At 42.5% G+C, this 16,418-nt stretch overlaps 1 protein-coding gene and 1 long non-coding RNA gene across 2 annotated transcripts; both read right to left on the reverse strand.

Annotated features, from left to right (window-relative positions):
* Window positions 1–5,171: 5,171 nt before the first annotated feature.
* LOC112938948 (uncharacterized) lies at window positions 5,172–5,840 on the reverse strand. Its single transcript, XR_003242204.2, has 2 exons — window positions 5,651–5,840; window positions 5,172–5,558 (listed from the first exon to the last, which is right to left on the reverse strand). It is a non-coding gene; the product is annotated as an uncharacterized lncRNA (long non-coding RNA).
* Window positions 5,841–9,351: 3,511 nt separating this feature from the next.
* Window positions 9,352–13,984, reverse strand: LOC107280919 (putative disease resistance protein RGA3). The gene is made up of 2 exons (XM_015783053.3): window positions 12,935–13,984; window positions 9,352–11,664 (listed from the first exon to the last, which is right to left on the reverse strand). The coding sequence occupies exons 1-2, from the start codon at window positions 13,982–13,984 to the stop codon at window positions 9,352–9,354; spliced, it is 3,363 nt and encodes a 1,120-aa protein (XP_015638539.2).
* Window positions 13,985–16,418: the final 2,434 nt, after the last annotated feature.

The raw sequence follows: 16,418 nt of genomic DNA on the forward strand, positions 1-16,418 counted from the left end.
GGCCTAGGCCGCTCGCGCCCCTCCCTCCTCTCTCTTGGACGCCGACAGGTGGGCCCCACCTGTCGGTCGTCTCCTACCTCCGGCCGTTGGAGCCGGAGCTCCAACCGCCCACGCCGCTCCTCCCGCGCCCATGCCGCGCCGCTCCCGCGTCCTCCCCACGTCGCCCGCCCACGCCCCCGCCTTCCCGCCCGTGCACGCGCGCCCCAAATTGGCGGGATTCGGTTTGAATCCCCCCACTCTCTCTCCATCTCCCCACATCGTCGGCGAGGAATCCGGCCACCTCCCGGCCACGTCCACCCTTCCCGTCCCTATAAAAACGTTTCTCCGATCCCCCTCTCTCTTTTCCCCCACTCGCCGCCCTCTCCCGTGCCTCCTACCGCCGTCGCGCCGCTCGCCACTAGCGCCGCCACTTGCCGCCGCCTCCGGCCACGCGCTGCCACCGCTAGAGCTGCCGCCGCCGTTAGCATCACCGCCGCGTGAGCCACCTCGGCCACCGCTCAGTTTCTGCTAAACCCCACCGGAGCCCCCTTCTCCTCACTCGACGGTGAGTTCCTCCCTCCCCTCCGCCTCTGGCCATCAATGGCGTCTGCCGTGGTCGGCTTCCCTACCCCTAACCCCCTCCTCTCTCTCCTTGAGTGCCGCCGCCGCCCGTCCGACCCTTCGCGTCGCCGGTCGTCGCCGCCGCCTTTGCCTTCCGCTCCGGCCGCCATACCCGCCGGTGAGGTCTCCCTCTCCTCCCGCTTTCCCTCTCTCCCATGTGCGCCGTTGTCCTCCGCGCGCGTGCCGTCGCCTTCGGCTGCCGCCGCCCCTTTTCGCGCCGCCCGCCGCCACCTCCCGCGCCGCTGGTTACCGTCGCCGGTGACCGCATGCCGCCGCTGCTCGCCATGTTTGGCCAGCCGGCCAGCTTTGGAGCCGAGCCGAGCCGGTCGACGCCTCACCCCTCCCCCTTGTGACGCTGCCGGTGGGGCCACCGGCCGGCACCTCTCCCTTCCCTCTTGAGCTGCTGACCCGTGGGTCCCGCCTATCTGCGCCCCCCCTGGATGACGTCAGCCCTGGGAATATTGCGCAATAAATCAATTAAGGCCTTTTCTTTATTAGTAAAAACACGGATAATCTTATAAAAATCATATCTAATTCATCCGAGCTCCGTTTAAGTCCATTTAAGTCTCAGTAAATTCATAAAGATGCATAGAATCCATTAAAAAATGGTTTTGTTTCCTGTTTCAGTAGTCTTATAGCATGTTTTACTTGTGTGCATTGTTTGTCGTGTAGATTTCGGCTGTTTCGTTGATCCGCGGTTTCTCGAAGACGTTGCTGAGGTCTCATCAGCGCGAGAGCAAGGCAAGTCATGCATTACAATTGATCATATTGTACCCAATTTACAAATGTCTCGCATTTCTATTAAATATTGCATTATTTTATAATATCATGTGGGATGGGTCCTATTACCCAGCCATAGGTTGTTCACCTCATGCCATTGATAAATTGGGTATTAAAATACGTAGATGTTGGATTAGGAATTGCTTAGCCATGCTTATTTCAGCTAGTACACAAGGGGGGAATTACATTAATGCATAGACTTGGATTATTGGCATAGCTTTGGAATAGAGCCACCGCAATGGTGTTAGTTAATTAAAATACACTACATGGTGGGCTGTGGGTGCATGGTTTTGCTAGTCGTGCCCATGGCGATTAAGGACCAGTTCGCGGGATGCCCTAGAAGAACTTATCGTACTTACCACAAGCCAGCGTGGGCAACGGCTGGGCTTGTAGCGTAGCTTTCTTGTAGCCGACATGCCCAGGTTAGGGTGGGCGTGATGGAGTTGGGTCGGCCGGGGTGTTCAGTTGATCGGCTTTCGGATTCACCGTGGCACGAGAGGGGTGCTGCCCGTTGCCCGCTGGGGACGGGGGCTAACCTTGAGGTGTGGTGCGATCGGTTAGAGGGGGTTATGCGAAGGGTCCTGTCACGGCCTCTTTCCGGTATGTCGTGTGGCATGTCGGCACACGGAAATGTGTTATGGGGCTGTGTCTTGTGGGTACAATTGTACACCTTTGATCAGAGTAAAACTATTCGAATAGCCGTGCCCGCGGTTATAGGCGGTCGACCAGATTCACCGTGATTAGTCTCACCCCTAGTTAGCTAATGGAACTGTGTAGTTCTGGTGGTTGGTTGGGCCTGTTGCAACGTGGTGTAGCGTTGGACAGTGATTGGTTAATATTGCTTAATCTACTGCAACTGTTTTACTGCTTTCAACTAATGCTTTTAAATGCATGCTTTATGCAAATGAACCTTTAGCCTACTTTGGTTATATCTTGCATCATACCTCCTCTTCCGGTATGACTTGCTTAGTACAGTGGGTAGTACTCAGTCTTGCTCTCTTTTCCCCCACACCAGAGCTGAAGATTTTCCTAGTTGGAGCTGTCTTGTTGAAGTTGGTTTCGTCGCTGCCATCAAGGATGCCTGTGGAATGGAGTCGCCTCGTTGCAGGAGTCTTTAGGCTTAGCTCGCTTTTACCTTTTCCGCTGCATTTGTAGTCTTTTATATTTTTGTAAGCTGTGAATCTGTATGTCAACAATTGTCGTTTGTGTACCCTGGCTGGTTCTGGACAGGGGTTTAATGCACATTCAGCTTAGAAATTCTGGTTCGTGAATTTCTGGGCATGACAAGTTGGTATCAGAGCTGACCTTGACCGTAGGACAAGCCAACTGGAAACCCTAAGAGCCCTCTGAAACCTATTTATCTGCACATGCCCTTTTCACTTGGACTTGTTTCGGGAAAATTTGGGAATTTTGGTTTTCTTGTCTTGTGGGAAAATCTTGGTCGCTTATTTAATTGGATTTATCGACTAGGAATAGTATGATGTTTTAGAAAAAAAAATTATTTGGAATTTATTTGGCCGCCAGTCAGGAATTTGTTGGGTGTTATGCACTAAGTTGTGTCTAGATTCGATGGGGCAATTTTATGCGTATCATTATAGCTATGCATCTATTTTATGCATTAAGTTATTGCTTAGTCAGTGTCATTAGTATCTTTTGTCATTAGTATCTTTTGTTTGGGTTCATGAAAAATGTTCCATGCATAAAAATCATCATGCTTGGCTAGTTACTTGAGTCATTCGTTGCTTTGTTTAATTTGGATTTGAGCATGTATTGGTTCCTATCCCTTGTCTACTTTAGATGTTAGACCTGTTCCTCGATCGCAAGCGCCGCTCCAAGCTTCAGAGTCGCCACCTTTAGCCTCCTTTGGTTATATCTTGCATCATACCTTCTCTTCCGGTATGACTTGCTGAGTACAGTGGGTAGTACTCAGTCTTGCTGTCTCTTCCCCCACACCAGAGTTGAAGTTTTTCTCAGTTGGAGCCGTCTCGAAGAAGTTGGTTTTGTCACTGTCGTCAAGGATGCCTGTGGAATGGAGTCGCCCGCTGCAGGAGTCAAGTCTTCAGGCTTAGCTCGCTTTTATCTTTTTCGCTGCATTTGTAATCTTTTATATTTTTGTAAGACGTGGATCTGTATGTCAACAATTGTCGTTTGTGCACCCTGGCTAGTCCTGGACAGGGGTTTAATGCACATTCAGCTTAGAAATTCTGGTTCGTGAATTTCTAGGCGTGACAGCGAGGGTGGCGGCTCTCCTCCTCCTCCATATACGACAATGGCAGGTGCAGATGGTGGTTCGCTAAGATGCTGGTGTACTATACTTTCTTGTTTAGTTGAGCTGTTCGAGTTTTTAGTATTCTTTGTGAAGTTCTCATCTTCCGTTGTGATGAAAAGCCTATATGGTTTGATTTCGTTTGCAGCTTCATCTCTTCTCTCTACTGGATTTTTGGACATGTTCCTCAAATTTCGAAGGTTTTGGGTCAGCAACCATGCAGATTTGTTCGCTTTCCTCAAATTTTAAAGGTTTTGGGTCAGCCACGAACGGATCAGAAGCAGAAATATTTTGCTTCCTGCGGGAACCTTGCGAACTCTTCACGATCTGGATGTGCACGGGGAAGAAGGGAATTGGATGAAAATACACGTTGTTGAGTCTGATAGACGAACGACATGGGAACAACATGGATGTGAGCTCGACACAGATAGGGATGACGTATGAAATTCTTGGGAAAAACATCTTGAATTTTTATAATGGGTAAAGAACATAGATATATACATAGATACCCAAGGTGTTTAGATTAATTTTAAGCATTTATTATTTGGTCCCAACACAACCAAACGATAGACAATATTTTCTTTTTCTCTGATTATGGTGGTAATTTTTAGGCCTCTAAAGTGAATACAGTGCTCAACCTATTACCAAAGTGCTCAGCCTGGGACCAACAAGCAACGGTTCAAAAGGGCTCCCTCCCCCTATTCCAGTACAACAGCTGCAGAAGATCAGCACAGAGAAGTGTGGCATGCTTCCTGAGGAAGTTGCAGTGGACAAGCTACTCAAGCCCAAGAAATGATCCCCATGTTTTATTGGTCCCAAACTCCTAGTGGTTTTGTCTATCGGTTTTGTAATAAGGCTATCTGTTTAGCCAGTACTTTTCCCTATGTTCTCTATGTTCTGCTCGACTTTGCTTTATGGTCCTCTATTATACTGTTTGTCTTCACCTGGGCTCTCCTAAGATGGATGATTAGTTGTATTATTATCAACTGTGGTGGTGAGCTTTTATGGGGATATATCTTGATCAGGAACGTCAATTGTGGGGGTCAGTGTTGTTAAGTTGGTTCCTTCTGCATTTTCGTGGTAATCAGATTCATGAATAATTCCAATAACAGGTCATGCCAAATTCTGTGCTGGAATATTAGAGGGATCAATTCCAACCAAAAGTGGTTAGCTCTTCGAGAAAAGATTGCTGAAACTTCCTGCTCTATCATTTGCCTTCAGGAAACAAAAAGAGAACATTTTGATCATTCCTATCTTAGAAATTGTTGTCCTAGAAGATTTGACAAATTCATCTTTCAACCTTCGGTGGGGAACTCTGGTGGCCTTATTGTCATTTGGAATAGTGCAATTGTCTCTGGAAATGTCATGTCCTGTCTGCCCTATGCGATTACTATTGAATTCAATTCAACTGTAACCCTAAATGAAACTTGGCATCTCACTAATGTATATGGCCCTTGCGCTGGAGAACTGAGAGATGAGTTTGTCCTATGGATGAATGAGCTAGACATAGAGCCAGATCAGTGTGGGATTATAATGGGGGATTTCAATTTTATAAGGTCTGTTGAGAACAGAAACATCCTAGGAGGAGACATGAATGACATTCTCATCTTTAATGAAATAATCAGCAATGCAGGCTTAGTAGAAATCCCTCTCAAAGGAAGAAACTTCACCTGGAGCAATATGCAAGAGCAGCCTCTTCTGCAATAACTGGATTGGGTTTTTACCTCAATAGCTTGGACTCTTAAGTTCCCTCACACCATGGTCACAGCAACCTCAAAGTACATCTCAGATCATGTGCCCTGTCAAATTTCAATTGAGACTTCAGTGCCAAAATCTTCTATCTTCAGGTTTGAGAACTTTTGGGTCAATGTCCCAGGCTTTTCAGATGTTGTGCAGCATTGTTGGTCCATTCCTGTTAGAGGAAATAACCATGCAATCATCTTGAATGCTAAGCTAAAAAACTTAAGAAGAGGGCTCAAAGCTTGGAGTAAACATCTGTCAAACCTTCACTCCTTGATCTCCAACTGCAATGATACACTATCCTTTATTGACAACCTAGAAGAGCAAAGACCTCTGGTTTTACAAGAATGGAATTTCAGACTAATACTCAAGGATCATTCTCAAGCTGTTATCGTATAAGAATGAATTTTGGAAAAAGAGATGCACAATTAGGTGGGTAAAATTTGGAGATGAGAACCCTAAGTACTTCCAAGCAGCAGCCACTGATAGCCTCAGAAGAAACAAAATCTCCCACCTAAAATTGGATAATGGAGGCACTGCAACCACACATGAGGAAAAAGCCCAGGTGCTTTTCACTTCATAAAAAAACAGGATGGGAACTAAGGGCACAATGCAAATGGTTTTAAACCTCCCTGAACTGATCCAAAACGTGGAAGGACTGGAGCAGATTAGTGAGATCCCATCAGTAGAGGAACTGGACAAAATAATAAAAAAAATATGCCGACTGATAGAGCCCCTGGACCAGATGGATTTAATGGGTTATTTTTGAACAAATGCTGGGATATCATAAAGCAGGATTTCTATGAGCTAGCCTATCAGTTTTTCAGCAACAATATATCTCTAGAAAATGTCAATCACTCCTTCATAACTCTGATTCCCAAGAAATTGTCACCTGAAACTGCCAATGACTTTAGACCAATAGATCTTCAAAGCTCATCTCTGAAATTTATCACAAAGATCCTAGTAATCCAAGGGGTGATTCTAAAACTCATTCATGACAACCAATATGGCTTCATCAAAAACAGGTCTATCCAAGACTGTCTAGCTTGGAGTTTTGAATATATCCATCAATGCAATCAGTCCAAAAAAGAGATTATCATCCTCAAAATAGACTTTGAAAAGGCTTTTGATCTAGTGGAACACCAAGCAATCCTGCAAATACTCCAAGCTAAAGGTTTCAACAACACCTACATAAATTGGATCTACAACATCTTATCTTCGGCCTCCACTTCAGTATTGCTTAATGGGGTTCCTGGCAAGAGTTTCAAGTGCTTGAGGGGTGTCAGATAGGGGGATCCCCTCTCCCCTCTTCTTTTTGTGCTGACAGCCGACCTTCTGCAATCCATAATTAATAAAACTTATTCCAAAGGGTTGCTTTCAACACCAATCCCAAGTGACAATGGGCTTTTCCCAATAATTCAATATGCTGATGACACACTCATAATCATGAAAGCAGATCAGAAGGAGATTTTCTGTCTTAAGGCCCTTCTTAACACTTATGCAATGTGCACAGGACTTAAAATAAATTTTCATAAATCCTTTATGATTCCCATCAACACTGACAGCACCAAAATGGAAGTTCTGGCTGGCACTTTGCCTTTCACTTATCTAGGCCTCCCTCTGGTAACCACAAAGCCAAAGGTCAGTGATTTTGCCCCTTTGATTGATAGAGTGGAAAGAAGGCTCCCATCCACCACAATATTCTTGAACTATGGTCAAAGGTTAACAATGGTCAATTCAGTACTATCTTCCCTACCAACTTATTACATGTGCACATTAAAGCTTCCAAAAAAGGTCATTCTACACATTGATAGAGCAAGAAGACACTGCCTGTGGAGGAAAAACAATGAGTTAGAAACTAGAACTCATTCACTGGCTGCCTGGGATATTGTTTGCAAGCCAAAGAAAAAAGGTGGATTGGGAATAATCAATTTGGAAATTCAAAACACTGCTCTTCTCATGAAGCACTTGCACAAGTTCTTTAACAATAGGGACTTACCATGGGTTCAACTCATTTGGAACAAGTACTACATCAATTCAGACAAACCACCTCATGCTCACAAGGAAAAGGGATCTTTCTGGTGGAAAGACATCTTTAGATTAATCCCTATGTTCAGAGCTTTATCTTCTGTTACCGTTGGATCTGGAGACTCTGTGCTGTTCTGGAAAGATAATTGGAACAACCAGCTTTTGGAAAATGAATTCCCTGTGCTGTTCTCTTATGGAAAAGAAGAAGACACATCTCTTCACAATTTTATGGAAAGTGAACTGCAGCACAATTTTCACCTCCCCCTATCCAATCAAGCAATGCAGGAATGGGATGCTCTTCATAGCAGATTACAGAATTTACACTTTTCAAGTGAAGCAGACAAATGGGCATATATGTGGAAAATAGACCAGTTCCAACTCAGGAAGGTTTACTAATTGTTTTTGACCATCTACAACCTGCCAGACCCCTCACCATACTTTGGAAAAGTAAATGCACAATGAGGCTAAAAGTATTCCTCTGGCTAATGCTAATGGACAGACTCAACACAAGAGAAATGCTACAAAAGAAGCAATTTAACATCCAGGGAGGCACAAATTGTGCAATGTGCAATTCCATGATTGTAGAGAGCATGACTCATCTATTCTTCTCCTGCACATTTGCACAACAATGCTGGCTGGAACTCGGTATTCAGTGGAATCTAGCGCTTGAGTTCATGAACATAATTACAACAGCTCAAGCAACTTTTCATCTCAACTTCTTCTTTGAAGCACTGGCGATTGGCTGCTAGCACATCTGGTGTAGAAGAAATGAGCTTATCTTCAACAATGTGGCTAACAGTTTGGTCAAGTGGAAATCGGAGTTCAAGAAGGATTTTGCTCTGCATATGCACAGAGTAAAAGAAGCAGAGAAACCCATCTTGCAATCATGGATTGACTCTCTAAGTTAATCTGCTTTGTAATTTGCTTTGTAATTTTTGTAAATATTGTCCCTTTATTATTATTATTATTATTTATATTAATATGGTGCAGTAGGAGCCTCTCCTGCTGTTTCACGTAAAAAAAAAGTGAATACAGTGGCACTTTTCCTTATTAGCATGCGGCATACATGAAGCGGATTTAAATTTTGGGTGCATCTTAGGATTTTATCTGCTAAGTATTGTTTTTTCCTACTTAATAATTGAGAGTCCTAGAAATATTCACCATAGAGTATTTAGCAGCTGTGGAGCAGAGAATCTTCTGGGTAGTCACCAAAAGTCTGTCTGTGACACCATCATATTTACTCCGGTGAAATCCTAGGCTCAATACTACTCCTATTTACACGTGCATTGCAGTATTTTTCTTTTATTCGATGTGGTGAATACCGATTTTTGAATAACAATACGATCCATAGTCTGTACTCCATACATAACAACGTATGAAATTGTTGGGAAAAACATCTTGAATCTTTATATTAGGTAAAGATAAAGATTTAAGTAGGTAAAAAAGATAAAGATAAAGAAAATAGGAAGTTTCATGGTTTTGGCTGTGCGGTAAGTTATATTAGATTCCTGATTTTTCCTATTTTCATACAATCGGACTCTGGCACAGTTGGCGTCGTGTGGGAGAGAGACATCGCTATGCTTCGTGTGGTATGCGGTATGTTGTCAGGTGGGACGACAGAAACACTACGAATTTTATAAGGAGGTAAAGATAAAGATATGGGATACTAAGCGCTTCTTGTCAAAGAATGTCATATTTACAGATCTTCGGAAGTTGTAAAATTAATGTAGTTAGGCACATCAACAATGAATTCACAAGCTGACTAACATATATACATTCTAGCCTTCTAGGAATCTGAATGATCCTGCTGTAGCATTCTGTTTCCTCTGGAAAGCACTCTTTGCATTCGTCGCGTTTTTCTTCTCTACTCCATGGCCACATCCTCTTCTCCTTCACGTTGTGGGCAAGTTGTTTGACTAAAAAGAAGAAACAACGAATTAAGAGTTGGTTTCTGTGCCACTTGACTGATTAAGTACAGCAGGGCACATTCTTAAACGAAGTTGAATAGCATGAACAGAAATTTGAAAGATCAAAGCAATTGAAGCCATGTACCTTTGGGCTTGCTCTGAGGTCTCATAGGTCCTTGTCTCAAAGGAGTAGGGTTCCTTAGTGTAGGAGACATATCCGAATAAATCTATTACTTCTCTTAGAAAATTATATCCAGATAACCCTGTTGGTAGAGTGTATCCAGATAAATCTATCCGTAAAGTGCATCCATATGCCTTTAGTTGCGAGACATGCTGTATCTTTCCCCACTCAGAGGTGGTATCTTGTAAGGATATCAGTCCGAACAATCTTCTGTTGCAATGTACAAATAGCTTCTTTAACATTGGTACTCCAAAGCATTCTGGGAGTTTTTCTGCTTTCAAATCCCACCAGTATATGCTATTCAGTAATGGCAATTCTTCCAGCACCTTTAGCGCTGGGCACTCCCAGATGTAAATATTTTTCAAGCTTGGGTTATTGGTGACTCTCTCTAGTTTTGGGTTTTCAATCAGCTGAAGATTAACAAGGGAAGGGAAGTTTTCTATGGAGACCAATTGTCTTACACTTTCTAGGTACAAGCTTTTCAGTGCTCTTGCTTGGCATGGTAGCCCAGGAGGTATATACTTCAATTCACAATATGAAATGGAAAGACCCTCTAGAACAGGCATTGCTCTGACTTGTTCCTCCCAATCCCACATTTCCCATCTCGGCATCCATTTGAAACCCATAGTCTTCAGCTTGGGAAATGCAACACTGCTGCCATATGAAGAGGGGAATAGGAGCTCACGTCCAATATGCTTGATGGCCGGAGCACGCTCGATCCAAAGATGATCAAGAAAGGGAAGCTGGCCCATACCATTAGGAAGCCGGTTGCAGCATGCATAATCCTTTAGTTCCAAGCGTGTTAAGTTTGTAAAAGCTGACATCATTTGCATCCACTTGGGTAGTTCAACTCCAAAGTAACCTCCAATTGTAAGTAGTTCTGTGGATTGTGGAGGACAGAGATTACTCAACACCTTCTCGATTCGATCTTGCTCCTCTGCGCTGATGTTGCATTGGACATCTCCATTGTCTGTCCCGAGCATACTGGCACACATCAAATATAGCTCTGTTAGGTTTGGTTTACTACTGAGATTTGCTTTTGCAGCCGAAGAACCTGAAGGTGCCTTCTCCAAACCTGTTATTTCAAGTATTTTTAATTTTGACAGTGTCCCAAGTTCTTCCAAGCTGCACCAACCATCTGTCCTATCATCTGATGAATGGGTTGGAAACCCTGCCATGAAGACCAAATCTTTTAGCCTTCCAAAACCATGAGGAATTGAGGTTATCCTGGTGCGTCTAAGGTTGAGAAACCTTAGCTTCTGTAGCTTTAAGATGCTCTGCGGAAGTTGAGTAATATTTGTACAATCTACAAGGTCAATGACCTGTAGAAATTTTAGATCTCCAATGTTGCTATGGATTGTAGATATGCTTGTACCTGCAACTGCCAAATATCTTAAATGTTTGAGGTGGCATATGGATTGTGGCAGTTCAACAAGGTTGACAATATTTTGGAGATTTAGTACTCGTAGAGAAGAAAGACTATTCAGGAAATCATTGCTGTCAACCATGGAGATCTTGTTTAACATCAATGCTCGTAATGAGACTTGTTGTTTCAAAGCACCCCAATTTACATCTTTCTTTGATACAGATAACTGCCGTAACCTCAGTGTACGAATTGTAGGTATACTTGTATTTTGTCCCTCAGTAAGTAATATACCTTCTTCCTTTCCTACAGACTGTGCAAAGTAGCGGACTATATCATGCATGGTACATGCTGAATGATCATAGAATTCCCTCTTTTGTTCTAAAAGGTTCCTTGATGCCAATTCATTGAAGTATTCAAATCCCAAATCTTCTAGTAGGAAGGAATTACTCACTTCGTCTTGAACAAAACCTTCTGCCATCCACATCTGGACTATATCTCCACGTCTGATTACTTCATCTTTAGGGAAAAGTGAACAGTACAAAAAACATTGTTTCAAATGGGGAGGTAATTCTTCATAGCTTAGGATGATTGCTCTGTTAAGATAGTCAGTTGTGTTCACGGACCATGCACTGTGGTTATAGATACGCAACCAAGAATTTCTTGTGTTGTTTCTCTGTCTCAGTAGTCCTCCAATCACCTTAATAGCAAGTGGCAAACCATCACATCTGTCTACAATCTTCATACCGATATCCTCTAGTGCACAAATCTCAGATTCATCTGTTGTAACCCAAAATGCCTGTTGGAGAAGTACCACATGAGATATATGTTTGCCAGAGATGTAATTGTAGGGATCAAAACTCTGGTGCCTAGGCATTACTGCTCATAAACTTCTAAATACTAATTGATAAGTCCCCACAAAAAAAATAATACTAATTGATAAGCACATACAACTTTGGTTGAATTTCGCCATGCACATGATAGTTTGGATGCACTCAGGTGACTCTAACATTGTTATTCTATTGTCATGACAGGGGAGATGGAGATACACAAGTGGTAAATTAAATCAGTGGCAGCTTGTCAGGGATAAACAGGCCACATAGACATGAAGTCCATGTAGCACAGCCACACAATTTTGGTCAGATCAAGGATTGTTATGACACTTTTTTCAAGGGCTATCTAGACCACAAGAACAACAGTCAAAGTTGAAGGGGGAAGGGTAAGTGCCATTTTGATTTTCTTTTCTCCTATGAACAGATGACTGTTTGGACAATGTATTTTCTAGGTGTAGGTGTAGTGTGCCAATCGTGTAATGCCTATTATGATTTTGTCATTCAAGTTCTGTTTTCTTTCTTAACATTGCAAATATGTTTTTTAAAAAATATGTTTCTTGCTAATAAGGTGCCATGTAAGTGAAAAATAGATTATTTGGATACTGAGTAAAACATCATTAAAAATTGGGTTGGATTGCACTTAAGTGTTTTAACCGGTTTTGATAGACGAGGGGCGTGAATGTCTCATTTAATAGTTCAGGGTTGATTTCTACACTCAGGCAATAGTTGTTGGGTGTCAAAATGGACTTTACTCTATAATATATGTTGGCCTAAAATATAGCACTTTTATGAGAACTCAGAAGAGCTGCTACATACTGCTATGTAGCTCATCACTGTGTGAAGTTTGGGCCATAGGGCACTATACCTTTTTCTTAATGGAGTTGATTGTAACTTGACAGTTATGTCCACATAAAATTTACCATACTTCTGGTTTGCTAACAAATTTGCGCACTTAATTGTTCAAAAACACAAAACTCATTTCAATAAGTGGATACATGAGTTTATGAAACACCTTGCATTTACATCACTAGCAGGAACCCACTCCGTTAGTTTTTAGGCCAATATAAGTCAATAGATCCATTGATTAGCAGTTTAGCAAAAGTAGAGACAATCTGGATTGATTAATTGTATCAGTTGATCTTACTACCTATGTTATGTAAAATTGTTCTTGTGAAATAGTACTACTTAGAATTGTGCTTAATTACATGCATGGCTGTAAATAATCTGATTGTTTACCTGGTTCTTTAGCAATGACCAACCATCAAATCTATCAAGCTTCTCAACTGGATGGAGATGCTGTGCTCTCATCCCACGTGCGACTCCCTCGTTTCTTGTGGTCAGCAAGACTCGGCTCCCTGAAGCACCACTACTCAAAGGTACTCTAAGAAAATTGTTCCACACGTTATCGCTCCACACATCATCCATCACTAGCAGGAACCTCTTTTTCCTCACTGCACGCTCCAGTGCATTCTCGAGCAAGACTGTGTCTGCTCTGCAATGTTCGTGATTTCCCCCAAATTGTTCTATAGCATGCTTCAGAAGGTCAATCTCATTGACGTCCTGGTTAACACTCAACCAGATCTTCTCTTTAAAGTGGTTCTCCAACTCGCTGTCATTGAAAACCATGGTAGCAAGGGTGGTCTTGCCGATCCCACCAACGCCAGTAATAGCAACAACAATAACATTGCCGTTGCTTGATCTTGCAGGATCATGATCATCATCCACCCTGTTCACCAGCAGATTGACGAGGCTCCTTGCATCTTGTTCAATCTTCTCCCCAACGATGAAGGTTTGTTCGACAGATGGTCCAGTTCTGCATCTGTCGTCGAGCGAAGAACCGGCACCAGCAGCAGAACATACTGAGGGGAGGAACTTGAGGCGGGAGCGCCGTCTTGACAGGTCATCCAGCCTCCGGTTGAGTGCCTGGATCTTCCTCCCGATCTTATGCGAGGCAACGGGGTTGCAGAACCAGAACTTGGATGCGTTCCAGCAACTTGGATTGGTTCTTGCGTCGTCGTATCCCTCATCCTCGACGAGCTGGCAGAGGTCTAGGATGTCATCGGCGTCGTACATGACATCCTTGAGCTCTCTCACCCACCGCTTGACGGCCTCTTCGAGGCTGCGCCGATTGTCGGCGTCGACCAGGTAGCAACGGAGGTCACCCAGCGTCGTCTCAAGCTTGGTGATCTCGCCGGGCACGCCAAGGAGTTTCTCCACCTTACCCGTGGCCATGCCCATGATCTTGCCGCCCAGTTTCAGCGCGAACGACACCAGCGCGGACTCCATGGTGATCACAGTCACAGAATGGATGGAACCAGATAGTAGCTACAGCCTACAACTACAGATGAAGTGATCGTTTCTCAAATTGCTTGTCTTCACAGCTAGTTATATAGGAAGGTCTCTGGTGTACAAGGAGGGTATAAGGCCCCCTGATTAAGCTCTGTTCTAGTTTTTTTATTATTATTATTTGTTTTAACTTCAATGATAGGTTGACTCGAATAATGGACAAGATGACAGCACGTGAAATGCCCACAGCATCATTAGCTTCCCATGGGTGATTCTACTTATTTATTCCTTACTGGACTACGATATTATGTTATCCAATTGAAAACTACTGTCGTGTTCATCTTTTTCAACCATGCTTGTGCTAAAAGACAAAGTTGTTGCTGTTTCACTTCGTTGATTTGCAAATTGTGACGTACTTCTCATTTTGTTTGACGTTACATTAAGAAGTTGGCGCGTGGATCGATTTGGTTCCGTGTGCTTGTCCTTACCTTTGCAGTGGTTTTTCGCAAAATTAAGGTTGATGCTTAAGTTTGTTGTTTAGCGCCACCGCTGAGAGCAAGTTTAATAATAGAGCTAACTACGAGCTTATATAGCTTATATTACAGTTAGCATGTATAGTAGTGAGCTACGCAAGTTTAATAATAGAGCTAACTATGAGCTTATATAGCTTATATTACAGTTAACATGTATAGCAGTGAGCTACAGAGTATAAGGTTATCTCTTTTTTTTTCTTCTCCTCTCTCTATCTCTCTTACATATGCATTCAATGTATTTATCTTGAAGTATGTGAATAGTAGTTCTTGCATGAGAGCCAACCCTTTTTATTTTTTAAATTATCTTTTCTCCATATAAATATATAGTTGGTTTATAGCCTACTATTATACTTACTCTGAATAAATGATCTGACGGCTAGGTCCAATTAAGCCTGCCAATGGGTTTGCATCCACCCCGAATCCAACCCAACCCAAAGTGACTATAGCAAAATTGTCACTCCAATCCAGACCAAGAATTCCTTGAGCTAACCCCACCCAACCCAACCCACAAAGTTGCTCAGTCCAAATTCAACACAATCCACGGGTGGAATCCATTTTCCAACCCATACCCAATCCACGGCAGGAAGCAAAGCAGAGCAGAGCAGCCGGCGAACACTCACACTGCATACAGCTACTAGCATACTTACAAATAACATAAGCAAGATGCAAAAATAATCAATCAACGCTACTAGCATACTTAGAACTTTTGATGCTTTAAGTAGTGCCATCCAACAAGTTTTGGCAACTAAATATTACAATTATCACTAGAGATTCTACTAGAGCAACAGGCTCAAGAGAAAATCTCCAACAAAAAAAGCTATCAAGCATTACAAGCCTCAGAACCATGTATAACTGAACACCAACAATTTCTTCATGTCTCAATCTTTAGATTACCTTCTAAGATAACCAAAACCAAAAACCCTTCCAATTCTCAGCCACACATTCTTGCAGATGACAGTAACCTGAAAGAAGTAGATGTCATCAAAAATTTATATCCAGGAATAACTAGAAAATTGTGACTTCGTTGCTTAAGAAAGCAAATATACAAAATTACAATAACAATTTAAATAATGTGACCTTTGCAGTGTTATCAAAACAATGTGCCAAATTGATTCAATTGGTAAATAATGAATAGTAACATTTTATATACAAACAGAATAGGCAACAAAGTGGTAAACTCAATTTTGGAAAAATGCAGGTTCAAGAGAAGTATTCCATTCCAAATTTCCAATACGCCAAAGGAAAAGTTGAATTTAAAGTTGCATATATGTATATGGAAAGTCACCTTTCCATCTTCTTCACTTCACCACCTGAATAAATCAGGACAAATTTCCACCTGTAAATGATATATGATCACTACTTCATGATTGAAATACACAGAACATTTATGGAGGAATCATTTATCACTATTATACCTTCAGCGCCTGGAATATTGATCAAAGGATCGTTGGCTTTAATTAACCAATCTTTCGCACAAATGAGAGCTTCAAGCATTTCAGGTGTTAACGAACTTCGTGTGTCACCAAGTATCCTGCCCCCACAACTGAATGCTAATTCGGAAGATACAGTGCTGAGGGGTATTGCTAGGAAATCTCTGGCCATAGATGACAATACCGGGAATTTTTGAGCATGTCTCTTCCACCAGTCCAAAACATCGAAACTCTCACTATCCTCCTCAACATCTTCTTCTAAATATATGGCAAATTCTGATTTCGTTTGCCGTGCAGTCCTCCTTCGAGACTTGTATAAAGCAAACTCTTCCTCGAGTTTTCTTTTCCCAAGAACAGGTGATCCAACACTGCTGCTGCCTTCACGAGAATGTGAAAGCATGTGTTCATCATTTCTTCTTACAAACCCTTCGTATTTTTCATAATAATCCTTCAACCAATCTTCAGCAGAAC

This window comes from Oryza sativa, chromosome 5, assembly GCF_034140825.1.
Source record: "Oryza sativa Japonica Group chromosome 5, ASM3414082v1".
Taxonomy (NCBI): Eukaryota; Viridiplantae; Streptophyta; class Magnoliopsida; order Poales; family Poaceae; genus Oryza; species Oryza sativa.